Below are 18336 nucleotides of genomic sequence, written 5' to 3'. Positions count from 1 at the left end.
CCACTCCCGTGGGACCAGCACAGCCTTAATCTCCCAGTAAAATCCTTAGGGAGAGCAGAGCGGGAGGTGAGAGATGCTGAGCTGCCCTTCCGGGAAAGTCCAGCTGGGCTGTGCCTCGATCTCCCTACGCCTCCAGCCGACAGCCAGGCTGGAGGAGGAGATGGGACCTCTCCCTCCAAAATGTCTCAGCTTTGCTCCTCTGCTGGGGTGGGGGGCAGAGCCCCTCGGCACCCTCCAGCCCCCAAGGGAGCCCAAAAGGGAGACGCAGCCCAGTGACGTGGAGCCAAGGGGAAGCGGGGGGGGCATGCCCGCTTGCGCAGCAAAGTCAGGTCAGAAGGGCTGGAAGAGGACAAGGGTCCACCGGAGGGGTGGGGGAGAGTCTGGCCCCCACCACCCCTCACCAGGGACCCCCAACCCACAAAAGTGTGTCCCCAAGGCTCCCCTAGCCCTGTGCCCCCAGGGGCGGGCAGGAGAGGAAAGCATGCAATGCCCCTGCCCCAACATGCAATGCCCCCCCCTCCAAAATCTCCCCCACGCCCAGTGAAGGGGTGCAGCACCCCAAAGGATGAGGGCATGTTGCTTTGATTTGGGCACAGGGGGGGCTCGGGCAGCCCCTCATCTCCTGTGCCCCCCCGGTCCCAGCCGAGCAGGGGGTGCCGGGGGCAGAAAAAGGGGCAGCAGCGCGGGGAGCGGCCATGTCCTACCTGCTCCTGCTGCCCGAGGCTGGCGAGCCCAGCGCCTGATGGCCGCTCCCCACCGAGGAGCCTCCGGGCAGGTCGGGCAGCCTGCCTGGAGGGGAAACTTTTTCCCTAGGCAAGAGCAGGCAGCGGCCAGGGATGACAGCGGAACCAGCTGTCACGGCCCCCGGTAGCGCATGCACCCTGCGGCAGCGCCTGCCTGCCTGCCAGGCTGTCCCCGGACCAGGGGTGACCCTGCCGCCGGCTGCCCCTCCAGCCAGCCCCCCTCCGCCATGCTCTGGGACAGAGAAAACAGTCTTGAAAGGGTTAAAGCTTACATAATTTTGCATGTTAAATCTCTTTTCTTGGGTCCCCTTGCCTCCCTCCAGGCAGGAGGAGGACCAGGCAGGGAGGAGGACCGGACACTGGCATCTGAACATGTTTTGAAGGGTTCGCAGCAATCGCTGCCTTCTCCTGCCTGCAAACTGCCTTGCTGTAAGAGACACATGTCCCCGGGCAGGAGCGGCTGCGCAGCCGGTGGGGCCGGGCGGTGCGGGCAGGAGGCAGAGCTGCCCTTCCTGCTGGGGACGTGGGGGGGACGGTGCTGCTGGAGCCAGAGCATCGGTGGCTTTGTAGCTCCCGGGCTCGGCCGTGTCAGCCCGAGGCAGTGCAGGCGAGCGGACAGGCCCGTGTCCTCCCTCAGGGACAGAAAAAGTGATTTAATTTTACCAAGGCAGGTACCCCCCCAAAGGGACTGCAGCCCACGGAGAAGCCCGTGTCGGGGCGGGTGAGATGAGTAAGAAGCAAGGAGTGGCAGGAGGAGACCAGAGGCTCCCACCCCACGTGTCACCCGCTGCCTCACCAAAGGGATGGGGAAGGACTGAATGTAGGGTGGCGAGAATACGGGGAGTGAAGACCACGAGCGGGAGGGTGAGGTGGTGGCTGGCATCCAGACTGGGGAAGGAAAGGTGCTTCCCCGAGGACTCCCTTTTCTTTATGTCTTCTTTGCTTCTCCGTGCCTGGATCCGTAGGTAAAAGGGCCCTTCCATGGGCCCACCGCCCTCTCCAGAGGTTCCCCACTTCTATAGTCCATGGCTCAATGTCCAAGTGGAAACCAGTAAGGAGTGGTGTCCCTCAAGGGTCTGTACTGGTACCGGTACTATTTAGTATCTTCAACAACATAGACAGTGGGGTTGAGCACCCCCTCAGCACCAAGCTGAGTGGTGCGGTTGGTTCGCTTGAGGGAAGGGGTGCCATCCAGAGGGACCTTGACAATCTGGAGGAGTTGGGGTTGTTCAGCCTGAAGAAGAGAAGGCCCCGGGGAGACGATACTGTGGCCTTTCAATACATAAAGAAAGATGGAGACTTTTTACCAGGGCCTGTAGTGATAGGACAAGGGACAATGGTTTTAAACCAAAAGAGGGCAGGTTTAGACTGGACATAAGGAAGAAACGTTTTGCGATGAGGGTGGTGGGACACCGGACCAGGTTGCCCAGAGAAGCTGTGGATGCCCCATCCCTGGAGGTGCTCAAGGTCGGGTTGGATGGGACTTTGAGCAACCTGATCTAGTGCAAGATGTCCCTGCCCATGGCAGGGGGGTTGGACTGGATGATCTTTGAAGGTCCCTTCCAACTCAAACCATCCCGTGATCCTGTGGTCCACAGGAAGGCACGGGGAAGGAGGGAGAAACCCAGCCGGGAGACTCGCTCCCACCCAGGGCGGCGGAGGGGCCGCCTCCCGCCCCGCACTACAACTCCCGGCGTGCCCCGCGGCGGGCGGCCACCGCTGCGCCTGCGCACCGCTTGGAAACTTCCAGGCGGCGGGCGCGGAGCCTCCTGGGTAGAAGACGGCCAGTCACCTCGGCGCCATTTTGTGGCGAGGGAGCGAGGGGTTGCGCGCGTGTGTTCGGCGCCCTGTGGTGGCGGTTAGCGCTGCGCTGTGTGCTTGCGGATTGTGAACGGCGTCATGGGCTCGGACAAGCGGTGAGCGTGGGTGGGAGGGCGAGGAGCGAGGGATGGAGAGAGGGGAGGGGGCGGGCGGGCGGCCCCGCGGGGTGGGCGATGGTGGGGGTCGCTGCGGGCTCTTCTTGTTCTGAGCTCGGTCTGGTGTGCCCCGCAGCGTGAGCAGGACGGAGCGGAGCGGCCGCTACGGCTCCATCGTGGAGAGGGAGGACCGTGATGAGCGGGAGTCCCGGAGCCGGCGCAGGGACTCTGACTACAAGAGGTCCAGTGAGGAGCGCCGCGGTGACCGCTACGATGACTACCGCGACTACGATAGCCGAGACTACGACAGCCGAGACTATGACAGCCGCGATAGCCGAGACTGCCGCGACTACGACAGCCGGGACTACGACAGTCGCGACAGCCGGGACTGCCGGGACTACGACAGTCGCGACAGCCGGGACTGCCGGGACTACGATAGCCGTGATTGCCGAGACTACGACAGCCGAGACAGCCGGGACTATGATTGCCGGGACTACGACAGTCGGGATTGCCGAGACTACGACAGTCGCGACAGCCGAGACTACGATAGCCGAGACTATGACAGAGACTATGATAGTCGCGACTATGATAGCCCTGAGGTGAGCGGGGGACCGAAGGGGGCTGGAGCGGTGGGTACTGCAGCGCGGGGCAGCTCTGGCCGCCCCGTGGGGGAGGGAAGGGGCCGGGCCGGGCGCTGGTGGCCTCGCCCCAGCCCGGGGTCCCGGTACGAGCCCTCCTGGGGCCGGGGGAGCCCGGTCCCCGGTGCCAGGGTTGGCATCCCGGGGATTTCATAGGGCGAAGGTGAGAGGGGGGGGGTTGAGCTCGGTGTTCTGCCTGAGGCCGTCGGGACCAAACCCGAGAAAGATGCTCGCATGGGGAGTTGATGTTTTTGTTTTGCTTTGTTTTTATGGCGTTGCGGGGGCATGTCGCTAGAAATTGTGGTGGTTAATTCTGGGCGCTGCCTTCTTAGCGGGAACGGGAGCGCAGGAACAGTGACAAATCAGAAGATGGATACCATTCCGATGGCGACTATGGAGAGCACGACTACAGGAACGACATTAACGATGAGAAAGAAAGCAAAACCATCATGTTACGTGGCCTTCCCATCACGGTTACAGAGAACGATGTAAGTAGCCAGGAAGGGGCTTTGTTTTTCTTGTGCCCTGGGAAATGTGCAGCTTTGTGTCGGCAGGTCTGTGTGGTAGTCGCTGCTGCCATTTTGTTGAAAGCTGCATCATGGTGGCCCCCTCTCCAACGTGTTGGTCGCACTGCCATTTTGAATCCTAAAAGGATTTAAACTCTCACTGTTAAGTAACAGAGGTCAGTTGAATGTTAAGCAGTTTTTTTAAAACGGAACAAACTGTGAATAGTCTTTTTTCATGCATGTTTGGATGCTTTCCCTGAGAGTGGATTTTAAACTACCTGCTCTTTTCTGCTTTTCCGTATAGGAGGGAAGAGGCAGATTTTTTGTCTTCTCCCCTGCCACCCCCCACCGGGAGAGTGAGGGGAGAGGGAGAGGGACAGAGAGGAGGTACTTCCTTGAATTTTTGCGGGTCTTTATTGAGGCCAGAAGCTCTGACTGGTGGGGTTACCCACACACCAAGCTCCTCAGCTGAATATGGCCCTGCACAAAGCTGCTTTGTGTGGGTACAGCTGTGGAAGTCATAAAATGGCTGCTGTGGAGCTGACAGAGGAAGTACAAATGAGCTTGGTATATGGTTATATAACTTTTTTTGATAGAAAGATACCGAAGGTGATCAGCTTTGAGCTTTTTTTCTTACTATTTTTAAAAATTTTTTTTCTTTCTTGCTGGATTATTTTGATTACTAAGATACAAGCCTACAACTGCTGTTTGCGGAGTGAGTGGGAACCCTGTAAAAGCTGAGCTATTCCGGTTTGTTTTCAGGCAAACTCCACCTCTGCCTCTGACATCTTTGTGCATGGATTCCTAACACAGAGAATCCTTTTGCACCATTTCTGTAATGGAATTTTTTTTTTTGCTTTGTTTTTCTTGATTATTCACTACCCTCCTAGTATTGAGTGTTCTTTTTAATCATTGTGTGCTGGTCTAATATTTTCAAAAGTCCTTGATAAAGTGTAGACGACTGCATCCAAACGAGATAACCCAGTCAGACATTACACTGGACATTTCGGAACAGTTTTTGTTTCTGGGGTATTAATGTAGCTCTACAGTTGTGCAAATAACTGTAGCATAATTTATGGGAAAGTTTAATTCTGGACTCGTCTTCAGAGTGTAGATGATACATCTTGGAACTACTAGTTGTTTTCTTAAGTTAACATTACTTCCACGCTTCTGATTGTGTACATATTTTTCACCTTTTTCCACTTTTTTAATGGAAAAAAAGCTACTTGCACTGAAGAGGTCAGTTCCAGTCAGCATGTAAACAGGCAGCTTTAGATCAGTTTTGACGCTGCTGAGCAGCCCTGTTTTATGTAATGTAGTTTGAGTTCTGTAAGAGCTGCTAAAATCCTCCTTCTGCTCTAACATTAAAAAATTCATGAACGTTTCTTTTTCCTATATGCCTCTCCACAGTAATTTATGTAGCCTGTGCCGCAATGTAAGCAGCTAAGAACTGATGTCTCTTCAGCTTGTTCTTTGAGATGATACATTCTTCACAAATCTGCTTTATCTCCTGAAAAACAGAAGGGGAACTGCTAGAGGATCAGAACTGTAGTGTGAACCTTAAGAATACATACATCATGGAGCCTTGCAGTATAGCGTTCTTGTTTTTCTTTGCTAGGAGCCAGGGATGTTTAGGTACACAGGGAGAGGGATGCTAGCAGTGTTCTTCGTAAAAACTTGGGACCAAACACAGTATTTGCCAAATCTTGCACAGATAACCTTAGAACACAAGATCGTAGCGATTCAGATTCTGGAGGATTCTGTGGTCTAAGTGAAGACAACATTTATAGCGTAGGCAAGGACTATGTGGGTTCTCCCTAAACATTTCCTTTTTCTCGGAGATAGTGTTGAGAATTGTAAGTTTCTGTGCGCCTCTTGCATGTATTGTAAGGTAGGTTCCTTTTGTGACTGTCCTAGCTGTTTGCCAGGATGTGAAAATTTAACTGTCTGATTAAAATCTCATGCAGATTCGGGAGCTTATTGAGTCCTTTGAAGGTCCTCAGCCTGCAGACGTGAGGCTGATGAAAAGAAAGACAGGTGAGAGCTCTTAATCCAGTTTTTGACATCATCTTCCTCTTCCCCAGCCCAAAAGAGAATCCAGAATTGTCCCCAAACTGCAAGCACATGCAATAAAAAAATAAAAGGTTTGCCATGGCTAAGGAATGTGGCTTTTTGGAAGACTTTTAGATAGCTGGTCAACATGTTAAAAGAAGTCTGTCTACAGGGGGTTTTGTTAACAGGTATTGGTAAGTAATACTAGTATAAACCCATTTAATAGTATATAGTCTGTTGCATGGTTACCTTTAAACATGGATTCAAGTCAAGTGAAATGTAGCCAGTTAAGGGAGCTTGGTTCCTTGCCATGGCAAAATAACGAGCAGATCCCAGCAGTTGACGTCGCATTTGTAAAGCTGCTTTGTCATGAAGTAATGAAGCAGTTGGAGAGAGATTCACCTGTTTTAAAGGAACTGACTAACACAAGTATCCCGTCTATATCTGAATGCTGTCTCTAGGTGTAAGCCGTGGTTTCGCCTTCGTGGAGTTTTATCACTTTCAAGATGCTACCAGCTGGATGGAAGCCAATCAGGTTGCTTCACTCACCAAGTCTAGATATTCCTGAAAATGGAACAAGTCTGTACAGTTAAAAAAAAAAAAAAAAAGGAAAAAATAAAGGTGGAAGGAGTGGTTTGTTCCATAACAGTGATTTAAAAGAATAAAAGCTTTGTATATATTAAAATTTGTAACAGTAGGATAAAATACCAGGTAGCATTAGGAGAGAAAATTGGCTATTTTGAGCACTCCCTGGTAAAATGTGCCATTGTTTTAAAATACTTCTTTTCGATTTAATTGGCTTATGAAGGTTTAGCAAGTAGTCCTTAAAAAACACTAACTTATTTCCACCTGATATTTCCTTCTCTGTTGGTAGAGAAGGCATCAGATCTCTGCATTACATTGGTATTAACCCTGAAAGACAAGTGCCAGTTCACGGCGGTAGTGCATTCCCCCAGTTAAAGGGGGAGAACTGGCTCTTCTAGAGGAAAAGCACGTTTATTCCAACTAAATGTGATAGAGAGTGAGTTCTCGCATACGTTACACCATGTATTTTGGCTTTTTTGGAGTATGACTTGATAAGGAGCCAAAATGCGATCAAGAGTCCTCTTTTCCAGTAAGATTTTCCTGTTGCACTGCAAACAGTTTCACTGGCTTTTGCTCCTTTTTGAATATTCATAATCTGTTTTAACAACAGAACTTAAAAATACTCTCAAAGTGAGCAAAGTGTATCAAGCCTTTTTTTTTTTTTTTAACGACTGAGTATTTGATGCGAAGGTCCCTGGGCAGCATGAGGAATGGTATTCTGCTCTGTTGGTGTTACGCATAAAGAAAGGGCACCGTAGTGGGATTCATAGGCAGTTAGTTCCAGCAGGAGGAAGTTGTCGTGTGCCTTATGCTGGAATAGTGTTTCACGTGTCCCATACCACGGGTGATTTCCCCAACCAGAGAGCAGTGTTTAAATTCTGTTTTCCTGATGTGCTGTTCAGTAGGGTTGCTAGATGCAGCGGGAAGACTTACGTCAAGAAATTAATGCTGAGCATGTTTTCAGAAACAAGATAATTTTAATATATACAAAGCTGTACTGATGCATAATTTATTGAAACATACTCAAATTCACTCCAGTAACCAGCCACCCTAGTAGTAGGGAAAACGTAGAATCTCCCCAGCAGCCCGGTTGCTGACTGTTAGATGAAAGAATGATGTATTGCAACTATGCCAGCAGCTTTGTTTCTATGTGTGCATATCCATTGAGTGCTGGGCCCTCCAACCCTCCCTCCTGCCGGTAGGAGAAATGGCTTTGCCCTATTTAGTTGTGCAGAATGTAAGAGCCTTATTCTTGCTACGTGCTAGATCTATGTCAGACCCTGTTACCAGAAAAGCCACCGGTCCTGACACTTCTGTGGTACCTCTGCAGTAAGCCAACCTGCTATAAAATCAGTTCTGTTAAAGTGTCTGGGGTTTGGCCTCTAATACGCACTTCCTCAGACGTACTTCCATCTGTTTGACTAAAATATGTTGATGGCCATATTTTGAAAGGGCATTCTGCATACCCACGCTTGGCAAAGTGTGAGGCTGAGAATCAAGGCTTCTTAAATAAATGTAAATTCCAAACTCCTCTAAAGTCAGAGTGAGAGGACGTGCTGAAAGCATTATGAACTTTTCCTACCCCTGGAAAGCTTCAGTTGCAGTCTAGTTACTCATTTTGGAGAGCTCCTGCCTGAATGAAGAACACAAACCTCTCGTGCAGGCTTCCAAATGAACTGATGCATTAGTCAAAGGAAACCACTCTGAGTTACATTTCGGTTGATGGCACTTGTAATCCAGCCTCCAAGAAGTCTAAGCAGGGTCCCTTTGTGAGGAATTACTGTATTTTCAAAGGGACACTTCTGAAGAAAGTGCTCGGAAAAGTAATCCAAATGTGGTTGTTAAAAGGTCTGGGGTATTTGGAGTAGGGGAAGAAGTGAAGCAGTCACCTAAGGACATGTTTAAAAAGTCGCTCAGTGCTATACCAGAAGTGAATAGAAATGTGGGGGCAAAGAGACTCCTAAAAATGTGTAAATCCTGCACACGGCAGGTTAGGACTTTGTCTCCTTCGAGACACTTCCTGGTTCCATGTCAGCGTTTAGTGTTTGGCAGCTTTTTCAACACTCCCTGATTCCGTTTATCTTTGCTCCACATCCCATTTTCTTACTGCCCTCGTCCTCCTCTCTGCAGGATTGGATGGGCAGGGTGTAGGTGGCGGTGGTTGTCCTCCACATCCTCCCCATATGTTGTCCATTTAATTCAGGAGCACTGATTCCTCCGAAGGGTGCTCTGCCATGGGAAAATGGACATGTGTGCCTCGATACAGGAATAACTGAAACCACTTTTTTTGCAGAAAAAGCTGGTGATTCAAGGGAAGCAGATTGCGATGCACTACAGCAACCCCAGGCCTAAATTTGAGGACTGGCTTTGCAACAAGGTACAGTGGAGGGAGTTTTTTTTTATCGGAGGGAATTTGTCTTAGCTTTGGTGCTCTTCACCAGCTCAGTGGTTTGAACAAGGTGATACATGATTCAGACCCGCTTATGCTGCTGGTCCATATGACATCATAGGAATAGTAAGACGCAAGTACGAAAAGGTTTTGTAGCTCGGTGGCAAAGTAGTCGGAGTGATAGAGGTGTTGCTCCAGAAGACACAGAGATTGGGCAGAGAGCTGTACTACAATACGAAGTCATTAGGTGATGACTTACCTAGCGTTGAATTGCTGCTGGTCTGCTACGTACCGCTGTGCGCTCCTTGTTTGACCCCCCGCTAAGTGGAGGTGATTTAGTAAGTTGACCAGGCTGTTTTGTCAGGCTTTAACTACGCTTTTCGCCCATAAAGATAACTTGTTTTCCAGCCTGTGTTTCATTTTAACATTGTGCTTTTTAAAGTAGGGATTTTACTGGGATTGTAAATTGAAGACCACACAGTTAAAACAACTAAGTAATTCAGGAGGACTAGGAGAAGGTAGCTGGGGTGTTCTGAAAAGCAGCTGTGATACGGACAAGGGTGGCTTTTGCTGTTCTCAATTATTCTGGTGTGTTTAGCCTCGTTGTGGTGCTTTGTGTGAATGTCTTGTTTTCACTATTGTACAGCAAATGCCAGAATGGTTAGAAATTACCTGAGTTCTTAAAAGGCCTCTCTTGCTCCTCACAGTGCTGCCTTTACAACTTCAGAAGGAGGCTAAAATGCTTCCGCTGTGGAGCGGATAAATTCGGTAGGTTACATTGATCTCCTTGGCTTTGTTTGATTTTGTGGGAGGCTATGTAGGAAACAAAGTTCACTGCGGGTCCTAGGCTGGCCTGTGAAATGGGGTTTGAGTGAGCGAGCCATATTGTAACTAAAATATTTTCCTCTTCCTATGAAGATTCAGAACAGGAGGTGCCACCTGGAGCAGCAGAAGCCGTTCAGTCTGTGGATTATTACTGTGATAGTAAGTTATCTTTGACTTACTGTATAATGTGAAATGTAAACACAGGTACTGCCTGTACCTCAGACTGCCTGCTGAAGAGCTTGAAGTACTCTGGAAAGCAATTCTGTGCACAGCTAATGTCATACTTTCTTTTCTCCGCAGCCATCATTCTCCGAAACATTGCTCCTCACACAGTAGTGGAATCCATCATGACTGCCTTGTCTCCGTATGCATCTCTGGCAGTCAATAATATTCGTCTTATCAAAGACAAGCAGACTCAGCAAAATAGAGGCTTTGCGTTTGTGCAGCTGTCTTCTGCTATGGTGAGGGCCTTACTGATGCATTGGAGAGAAACAGCTTGTTAATGTGCTTCTGTCCTGAAGCATTTAGAGCCTTTGAGCTGTCTGAAGAACCCCCCCAATTCACCGAGGGTTAATTGACACTCATTGTGTCAAAGCTTTTCATCATTAGCTGCAGTTTGGAAAGAAGGTGGTAGGATGCTGTGAGCACATTGGAAAGCGCTTTTTGTAGCAGAGTGCTGTTCTGGATTGAAGGCTAGCTTCACACTTGCATCACAAAAATAATGGTCTGGGATCATATTTTGATCACAAAAATTACGGGCTGGGGCATAGAATGTGGGAGAAGGTGCACAGAATTGGGATTCTTTCACCTTGAGAAGGGGGAGGAGGCAGATCTTGCTGCTCTCTGCAGCATCCAGTGGGAGGGTGTAGTAACAGCAGAGAGATACTCTTTTCGAGGGTACACAGGGATAGGAATGTAGGCAACAGCCATAAATTGAAACACGGGAAACTGCAGTGAGGTACTCTGAACTGTGAGGGAGGTCAAATACTGGCACAGGGTCCCTGAAGGGTGGTAGAATCTCTGTTCCTGTATATACCAAAGTCAATCAGCAATGTGATCTGTTTGAACCTGCTTTAGGCAGAGTGGAACAGTTTGTTGTTGGATGAAAACGGGTGCCTGATGTCAGTCTCTGCTGGGCTCCGTTTTGGAGTAACTTGGGACAAACATCTGCTTTATAAAGCTAAGATTTTGGAACATGTTTAATATTCAGCATCCCAGGGAAATTCGCACTATTTGCACATGGGCTCTGATCGGTCCCATTGTGCTCTTCTGTTTATAGTATGAGGAGATGGAGGTGTTCTTGCAGCTTTAGCTGCTTTTAGTGGCATGTATGTGAAAAGGAGCTTTGGGAACTTCTGAATCCTCCTCAATAACCTGCCTCTCATAATAATGAGTGTTTCTCGTTGTAGGACGCTTCTCAGCTGCTGCAGATCTTACAAAGTCTTCAGCCACCATTAAAAATTGATGGCAAAACAATTGGTGTTGACTTTGCAAAGAGTGCCAGAAAGTGAGTTCCGATAGCAGTTGATTATTCCCCCCTTCCCTCCGCATTTATATTAAAGATTTGTGGTTGTCACCTGGGCTTTTACTAAGAATACTGTCACTCCACAGTTTTGCTTCCCTTAAGTGTCATGTGTTGCATGCATCCTGCTCCTCATTGTGTGTGAGGAGAGCGAAAGCAGTTTCCTACCACCCCTATTTCCAGACCTCTGAAGATAACATCACAACTGCTTGCGTACACAGCACGCTTGTTTCCCTGGAGACCTAGTGACTTGTTCTTGACTGTACAACAATGAATCTAAAGTTCTTTTGCTTGCCAAGCAGTGCCTTGGCTCATTCATTACAATCAGAATGTTTATAACTGCTAAGAAATCCACGCGTAAGGGCAGACTCTACCTCCTTGCGTAGGGAGACACTTCAGAAAAAAGCGGTATTTACTCAGATGTGGTTCTTGTGATTACAGGGACTTGCTTCTCCCAGACGGTAACAGAGTCAGCGCCTTCTCTGTGGCAAGTACAGCCATTGCTGCAGCTCAGTGGTCGTCCACTCAGGTATGATTTGGAGGCTGTTGCTCATAGTCCTGCTTTCCTGAAAATAAAAACATAGAGCATGTAATTTCACTGCTGGCCACTTGCTTCGTTGAACTGACCAAAAGTGCTCTGACAGATCTGCTCTGACAGTTAGGCTGGAGCCTAAGCAGTGTTGAAACTCGTAAATACAGTAACTTACCTGTGTCTGACAAAAATTACCCACTCGAATTTCAGCCACAGACTGGAGAAGGCAGCACCCTTGACTACAGCTACCTCCAGTCAGGACAGGATGGCTACACACAGTATGCTCAGGTTTGTAGTGGCAGTTGTGTTCTAACCGGTAGGTGGTTGTAATTTGGGCATCTGCTCATCTTGCATTGTCATTCCTTTCCCTTTGCAGTACTCCCAGGATTATCAGCAGTACTACCAAAATCAAGGAGGAGTGTTGGACACAGACACAGCTACCATATCAGGTAGTACTTCTGACGTGTGGGAGATGCTGCTGTTTGTAATGATAACTTTGCAACAGTGGTATTTTACCTTAGCCTTTATGTTAGTTTGCTGGGTAAAGGGAGACTTGGCTCATTTTGCTCTCAGGATGTCTGAATGAGTGTGTGTTACTAGAGAACCATAACAAATTCGTTCAAGTGGGACCTCTAGTCTGCGAGATGAGAGAGCAGCCTCTGTTTCAGACTCTTGACAAAAGCCTTGAACTCCTGAGAACTGTGTAAGCAGCTCTAGACAAATCTTCAGTGCTAGCAGCTGTCAGAGGCCAGGAATTACTGACTTTGGGAGCAGAATATTTCCTCCTGAAAAGGAAACCATTCCTTGTCTGGGTAGAAAATACCCACTGTGTATCTGTCTCCTTTTGAACGTTTATTGCCTTGTTTGGCTGCTGGAGCTGGAATTAGGAGCTGAAACTGTAAACAAAGTAATTTTAGCCCTAGGATGAAGTACTGTTTTACAAATTAGTTGGCTTATCCATTATTGCTCTCTGTTGGCAGGAGCTCCGGTCACTACCACCACAGCTGCAGTTGTGTCCCAGAGTCCTCAGTTATATAATCAACAGACAAACTCACCTGACTCTCCGGTAATTACAGCACTAATTACTCCTTGCTCTCAATGCCAGGGTTATGTGGGATATTGACTTAGCTGTGGCCTTTGCTCTTTAAAGTGGGTGGGACAGCAAAGCTGCTGTGTCCCATGGGTTAGTCACAGTGCTTGTGGTCATAAGTCGCCTGCCATTTCTTGTCTGTGATAGTTTTGTTCCTTGTTAAAGGTGAGTGCTAAGTGTACTGGTGAAGAGGAGCTAGCTGTTGTATGCGTGGTATGGGCCGCTCATGTCTTGGCTCGCTGTCCGTCTTTTCTTGTGCCTCGGTGACATTTTCTAGTTGAGGTTCCTGGTTTTGTTGTTTTTGCAGACGCAATCAGCACCACCTACCACTAGCACTCAGGCACAAACAGCTCCCCCGACTGGCGTAGTCCCTGGAACCAAGTACGGTAAGCAGTCAGGAGTTGCTCTTGGAGACAGGTGTCTGTCACTGTATAGCAGGAGAGAGACTCGGCTTTGGCTGGGTGCTCTATTACCATGTGTCAGTGGTGAAGCTGTCCCTGGAGAGTGTATTCTGCACGGGTGATTAAGAGCCCTTTACAGGCACGTCTCCTGTCGTGGCTGCTAATAATCTCAGAATTTTACCTGAAATGTGGAAAGATACCTGTCTGAATTCGACTGGAACGACCATGTCCCACACTTTAATTTTTTTACAGCTGTCCCTGACACTTCCACCTACCAATATGATGAATCTTCAGGATATTATTATGATCCTATAACAGGGCTCTACTATGATCCTAATTCCCAGGTAAACACAAGTTCTTCCCACCTGTCTTAACGGTTAAGGTCCATTAGTTCCCTCTCTCTCATCATGAGAGTGAAATTAACCTTCTGAGTCTGACAAAATACCGAATGTAGCAGATAGCTCTCAGCAGTGTGCATAGGGCTGGGACTTGACTTCCCTCTGGTATAGCCCTTCGTTTTTCTCTCCTTTCCTTAATTTTCCTCCCAGTTTGACCATATAGGATGAGCACTTGTCACAGTCACTGTAATTGAGCTATTTCATTGCGGAGTGCCCAGCAAAGTGCAGCCAGCTCTGGGCTCTGGTGGGTCCTCTCTTGGGAGAGGCAAAAGGTTCTCCATAGTGCTATTGGGCAGAACGCCTGTGTTTGGAGACAGAGGCTTCAGCCACTTCGTGCCTTTTGACTCCTTTGTGGAGTCTGCAAAACTTGTTCGGACTCTGCAAAACGCCTTCCCATTTGATGTGGGTGGTAGTCTGAATCGGACAGCTTGCTTGGGTTCTCCTTTGGACGCTTAGCTTGCATGAGGCCTTCAACTGTCTGACTCTGTTTTCCTTTCTCCGGCAGTATTACTACAATGCCTTAACCCAGCAGTACCTTTACTGGGATGGCGAAAAGGAGACCTACATGCCTGCTGCGGAAGGTATCACATACCAACAAACAGCTACCACAACCACCACCAAAGAAGTGAAGGAGAAGAAAGAGAAGCCTAAAAGTAAAACAGCTCAACAGGTAAAAGACAAAACGGGATCGTAACTGGGCTAAAGTCTTCTGTGGAATGGGATAATAGTTGTCCTTTTTCACGACAAAGGAAATCCTGGCTTATTCAGTGGGGTGCATGCCTGCAATTTGCAGGCATTGTATAGGGCTGAGGAGAGGTGGAGTTGGCAAGGCTTCAGTGCAGAAATAAGCTCTGCATAGGAGGAATGTATATGGAATCATGCCAGGACCAGTAGGAGTATAACTGAGCTGTCACTTAGAGGATTAGATTGATAAGAAAGGTTCATACAGTAAAACAAGCAAGCTGCGGTATCTTTGAACACTGTATACAGGGAAACAGCTGCACTACATCCAGCGTCCTGGGGTTTAAAAATAAAAGGTAGTGGGTTGCCTTGTTCTGGAAACTGTATGCAAGATTGAATCTGTGTCATGGGAGATTGATAGCTGTGAGGGGAGCTGTCTGAGCAAACCACTCTGCATTTCAGATTGCTAAAGACATGGAGCGCTGGGCAAAGAGTTTGAACAAGCAGAAAGAGAACTTCAAGAATAGCTTCCAGCCGCTGAGCAACAGGGAGGAGGAGCGGAAAGAGTCAGCGGCTGCAGATGCAGGCTTTGCCCTCTTTGAGAAAAAGGTGAAGGTGCTGGCAATATCGTGCTGCGGGGTGTGGTATGGCATGGCAGAGAGCTTGGTGCTCATGGCATTCTTGTCTCATCCAGGGAGCTCTGTCCGAGAGACAGCAGATCTTGCCAGAGGTGATGAAAAATGGGGACGATGAAAATCCGCTGAAGGTGAGTATGAGATACCTGACAGAGGTATTCCCAAAGGTTACTGGTAAAACACTTTAGAGGACGTCTAGCAGATACTTGCTTTCCAATCTGGATTTCCACAGCATCATCTGTAAAAGGTTGTGGTGGTTACAGTGGTCCAGTGCAAGTGCAGTAGGCTGGGTGACTGAGGCAAGCTCAGAAAAGCTGTGATTTCTTCTAGCCTCAAGAGCTCAGCTGAGGTTTTGAGGTTTCTGAAAACACTGTACTCACATTATTGTTTGGCTAGTGGGAACTAAGTCTTGCAGCCACTGTAGTGGTTCTTTTGAGTTGCATTTCATCCTTGGTAATGAGAGAGAGATGCCTCTTCTGTGCAACAAACACATCTACAGCCTCTGTGGTCCCTTTCTGGGCTTTCCTCTGAACTGTGGTGACACTGTTGCACTCCCCTTAACGTTGTCCTTCCTTTCCAGCGTGGCCTCGTGGCTGCCTACAGTGGTGATAGCGATAACGATGAGGACTTACTGGAAAGAATGGAGAATGAAGAAGAGAAGCTGACTGACTGGAAGAAGATGGCTTGTCTGCTGTGTAGAAGGCAGTTCCCAAACAAAGATGCTCTTATTCGGCACCAGCAGCTGTCCGACCTGCACAAGGTAGTTGCACTATGCTGTCAGGAAGGTACTTGGTTGCTGTAATTCAGTGTGTAAACAAAAGCCGTGATGCATGTTGCTGTTCTGTTCCTCTGAAAGCAAAAATAGTTGCAGGTGGATTGTTGCTCTCTCAGAAGTCAGCTACTTACGTAAAAAGAGCTGTTGTGCATTTCATGTTGTTAATGTGAATCTCTTCTTGTTTCAGCAAAACATGGATATCTATAGGAGATCAAAGCTTTCAGAGCAGGAACTTGAAGCCCTGGAGCTGCGTGAGAGAGAGGTCAGTGTTGAGATGAGCAGATGAGTAGCTAATGGAAAACCTGCACAGATGATATGTTGAGCTCTCCTTATCCTAACACACGTCACTCGAGATAATCCTTGTAAGCCAACCCCTTCTTGGGTCAAGGGTCAGAGCTGTCGTGTTACACGGAGAGAAGGTCCCATATCCCACAGCTACTGCTTAGCAGGGAAGGGTCCTTCCGCCTCCAGCTCAGGGCTGCCAGACTGGGACCAGAAACCTTCGAGTCGCAATCAACAGCTAATCGAGCAGGGGCTGGGCTCTTCCTACGCCAGTGCGGGTTCTGATGTGCTCCAGGGACTTGAGTTTGAGGGTTTTTCTGTGGTGTTAGTCAAGCCATGTTTTAGCAGGCTGCAGCGGACGGCTTTCTGTAATAACAGGCATTGAGCTTACTTCCGTAGTTCAAAGACAAACAAAAGCGTCTTTAAATCAGTACTAAATGTGGTTCCCTCGTTGCAGATGAAATACAGAGACAGAGCGGCTGAGAGGCGGGAGAAGTATGGCATCCCAGAGCCCCCTGAACCGAAGCGCAAGAAGGTCTATGACGCTGGCACAGTGTATGTATCTGAAAGCTCGTCAATGATTGCTTCAATACACAGTGAGCAATTCAGTTAACTGATCTCTTCTTCCTGCAGTAATTACGAGCAGCCCACCAAAGATGGCCTTGACAATAGTAATATAGGCAACAAGATGCTACAGGCCATGGGCTGGAGGGAAGGCTCGGGTTTGGGAAGAAAATGTCAGGGCATCACAGCACCCATTGAGGTGAGTAGAGGTCGTTGCTTCCTTGATGAGGTTTGGTGCCTTTTTTTTAATCCAGAAGCGCTCACTTGAAGATCTCTTGTGGAAGAAGCTGTGCCATCCACAGCAAAGCTGCCTCTGTTCACGTTAGCTCCCGCTCCTGTCTGTCCTGTCAGATGCTAAAGCTGGGGCAGAGCTGGGACTCGGGACAGGCAGGGCTGTGCTTCCTTCCTTCTGAAGTCAGCTCCTGAGGCGCTGTGGCAGTGGGCCTGCGCTCGAGCTGCGTGCCCTGGTGCTGCTTAGGGTGGGCTGCCCTCTCTCCGGCTGTTGGCTTTCCTGGGTTTGTCTGTGCTCTGTGCAGTTCCATTTTGGCTGCTGTTGGGGTGGGGTCGGAGCGGTGTGAAGCCACCAAGTGTGGGGTTTTGTGTGCAGTCTGATCTCCCGGTGTCAGCGTTTATGGCTGCATGGGATCCCCAGCGGAGCCTGAGAAGCTGGCTGGACTGAGGAGTTTCTGTGGTGTCCTGCGTGGTGATGTGGCTTCTCGCTGCAGAGCTGAAGCATGTCTCTCTTCCCTTGCAGGCCCAAGTACGAATGAGAGGAGCTGGCTTGGGAGCCAAGGGCAGCTCCTACGGTGTGTCCACTGCAGATTCATACAAAGACGCGGTGCGGAAAGCCATGTTCGCTCGCTTCACCGAGATGGAGTAACGTGCTCTGGCCTGCAAAGCACTTGTTAGCCAGAACTGACTGTTAAACTCTGTAGCCTTGGTGGCCTGGCTGTATTCTGGTTATGGTTTAGAGTTGACCATTTCATTCCCTTGGACTTTTTTCCCTCTCGGCATGTAACACTTCCACGAGCAGATTGTTTGAACTGCCCCAACTTCATGCTGGAGAGCTCCTGGTTAGACCAAAGGGGATGCTGATCTTTATACGGTCCTGTATATAGTGTAATGTATTTTGTGTTTGGAGCGTGTTGTCCAGATGCCACTCCTGCCCTCTGGAGCAGGGGCAGGACCTGTTAGCTGTGGTTTCACACCGTCTCTGCTCTCCTTTTGTTGTATTGTCTGTCTGGTTTTTTTTTTTGGAGAACTTTCCTGTACATTTTGTATGATACATCTTTGTATAGACTTTTTGAAGACTTTGATTCTAGTTGCCAGTTTGGCTCATTTCCAAAAGAAATACATCCAAAAATGATCCTATTTCTGTTTCTCAGTGGGTGAATGAAGAATAAGTTGCCAGTGCTACTTGTCCTCTCTGTGGTTCTGCTTCTTCCTTGATGAGACTTCATCCTGGAGTCTCTCTCCTCCACACAGCGCTCTGCTCGCCTGCTTACTTTCATCCCTCTGCTGTGCTGTGCCGTGTTCTGAGTGTCTTTCTCACAGCTTCAGCGTGGACGCTGGCTGGTGGAGGACCAGATACCCCTGTATCCCTTCCTGCCATAGCTACGGGAGCAGGAGACCAGCGGAAATGTCTTCTGCAGCTTGCAGGTCCTGCTCGGGAGCCCCTGGGTGTTACCAGCTGGTCCCCTGGTGGGTGGTGGACTGAAGGGGAGGGTGGCCAGCCTGTGTGGCACCCCTCAGGGAGGTCTGAGCCTGGCACGGGGTTTCTGTGCTCCACCTAGGCTTGCCTC

At 49.0% G+C, this 18336-nt stretch overlaps 1 protein-coding gene across 1 annotated transcript; it reads left to right on the top strand.

Moving 5' to 3' along the window:
• The first annotated feature begins 2481 nt into the window (after positions 1 to 2481).
• RBM5 (RNA binding motif protein 5) lies at positions 2482 to 17905 on the top strand. Its single transcript, XM_075159106.1, has 24 exons — positions 2482 to 2659; positions 2796 to 3258; positions 3630 to 3785; positions 5771 to 5840; positions 6317 to 6390; positions 8734 to 8817; positions 9537 to 9597; positions 9748 to 9813; positions 9955 to 10115; positions 11064 to 11161; positions 11618 to 11705; positions 11919 to 11996; positions 12085 to 12157; positions 12689 to 12774; positions 13106 to 13184; positions 13452 to 13543; positions 14103 to 14267; positions 14741 to 14887; positions 14973 to 15044; positions 15494 to 15673; positions 15876 to 15950; positions 16428 to 16525; positions 16604 to 16733; positions 17289 to 17905. Exons 1-24 carry the CDS (start codon positions 2643 to 2645, stop codon positions 17412 to 17414), a joined length of 2739 nt encoding a protein of 912 aa, XP_075015207.1. The 5' UTR covers positions 2482 to 2642; the 3' UTR covers positions 17415 to 17905.
• The last annotated feature ends 431 nt before the right edge of the window (positions 17906 to 18336 follow it).

Source organism: Calonectris borealis, chromosome 10 (genome assembly GCF_964195595.1).
Source record: "Calonectris borealis chromosome 10, bCalBor7.hap1.2, whole genome shotgun sequence".
NCBI lineage: Eukaryota > Metazoa > Chordata > Aves > Procellariiformes > Procellariidae > Calonectris > Calonectris borealis.
The sequence above is the reverse complement of the archived record's forward strand: the minus strand, read 5'-3'. Positions and strand labels throughout refer to the sequence as shown.

Bases quoted from the DNA above. Each gene is read 5' to 3' on its own strand.
- RBM5 (XM_075159106.1), top strand. The intron at 3,786-5,770 runs GTAAGTAGCCAG...AATCTCATGCAG, and splicing joins TCACGGTTACAGAGAACGAT to ATTCGGGAGCTTATTGAGTC. The intron at 15,045-15,493 runs GTGAGTATGAGA...CTTCCTTTCCAG, and splicing joins ACGATGAAAATCCGCTGAAG to CGTGGCCTCGTGGCTGCCTA.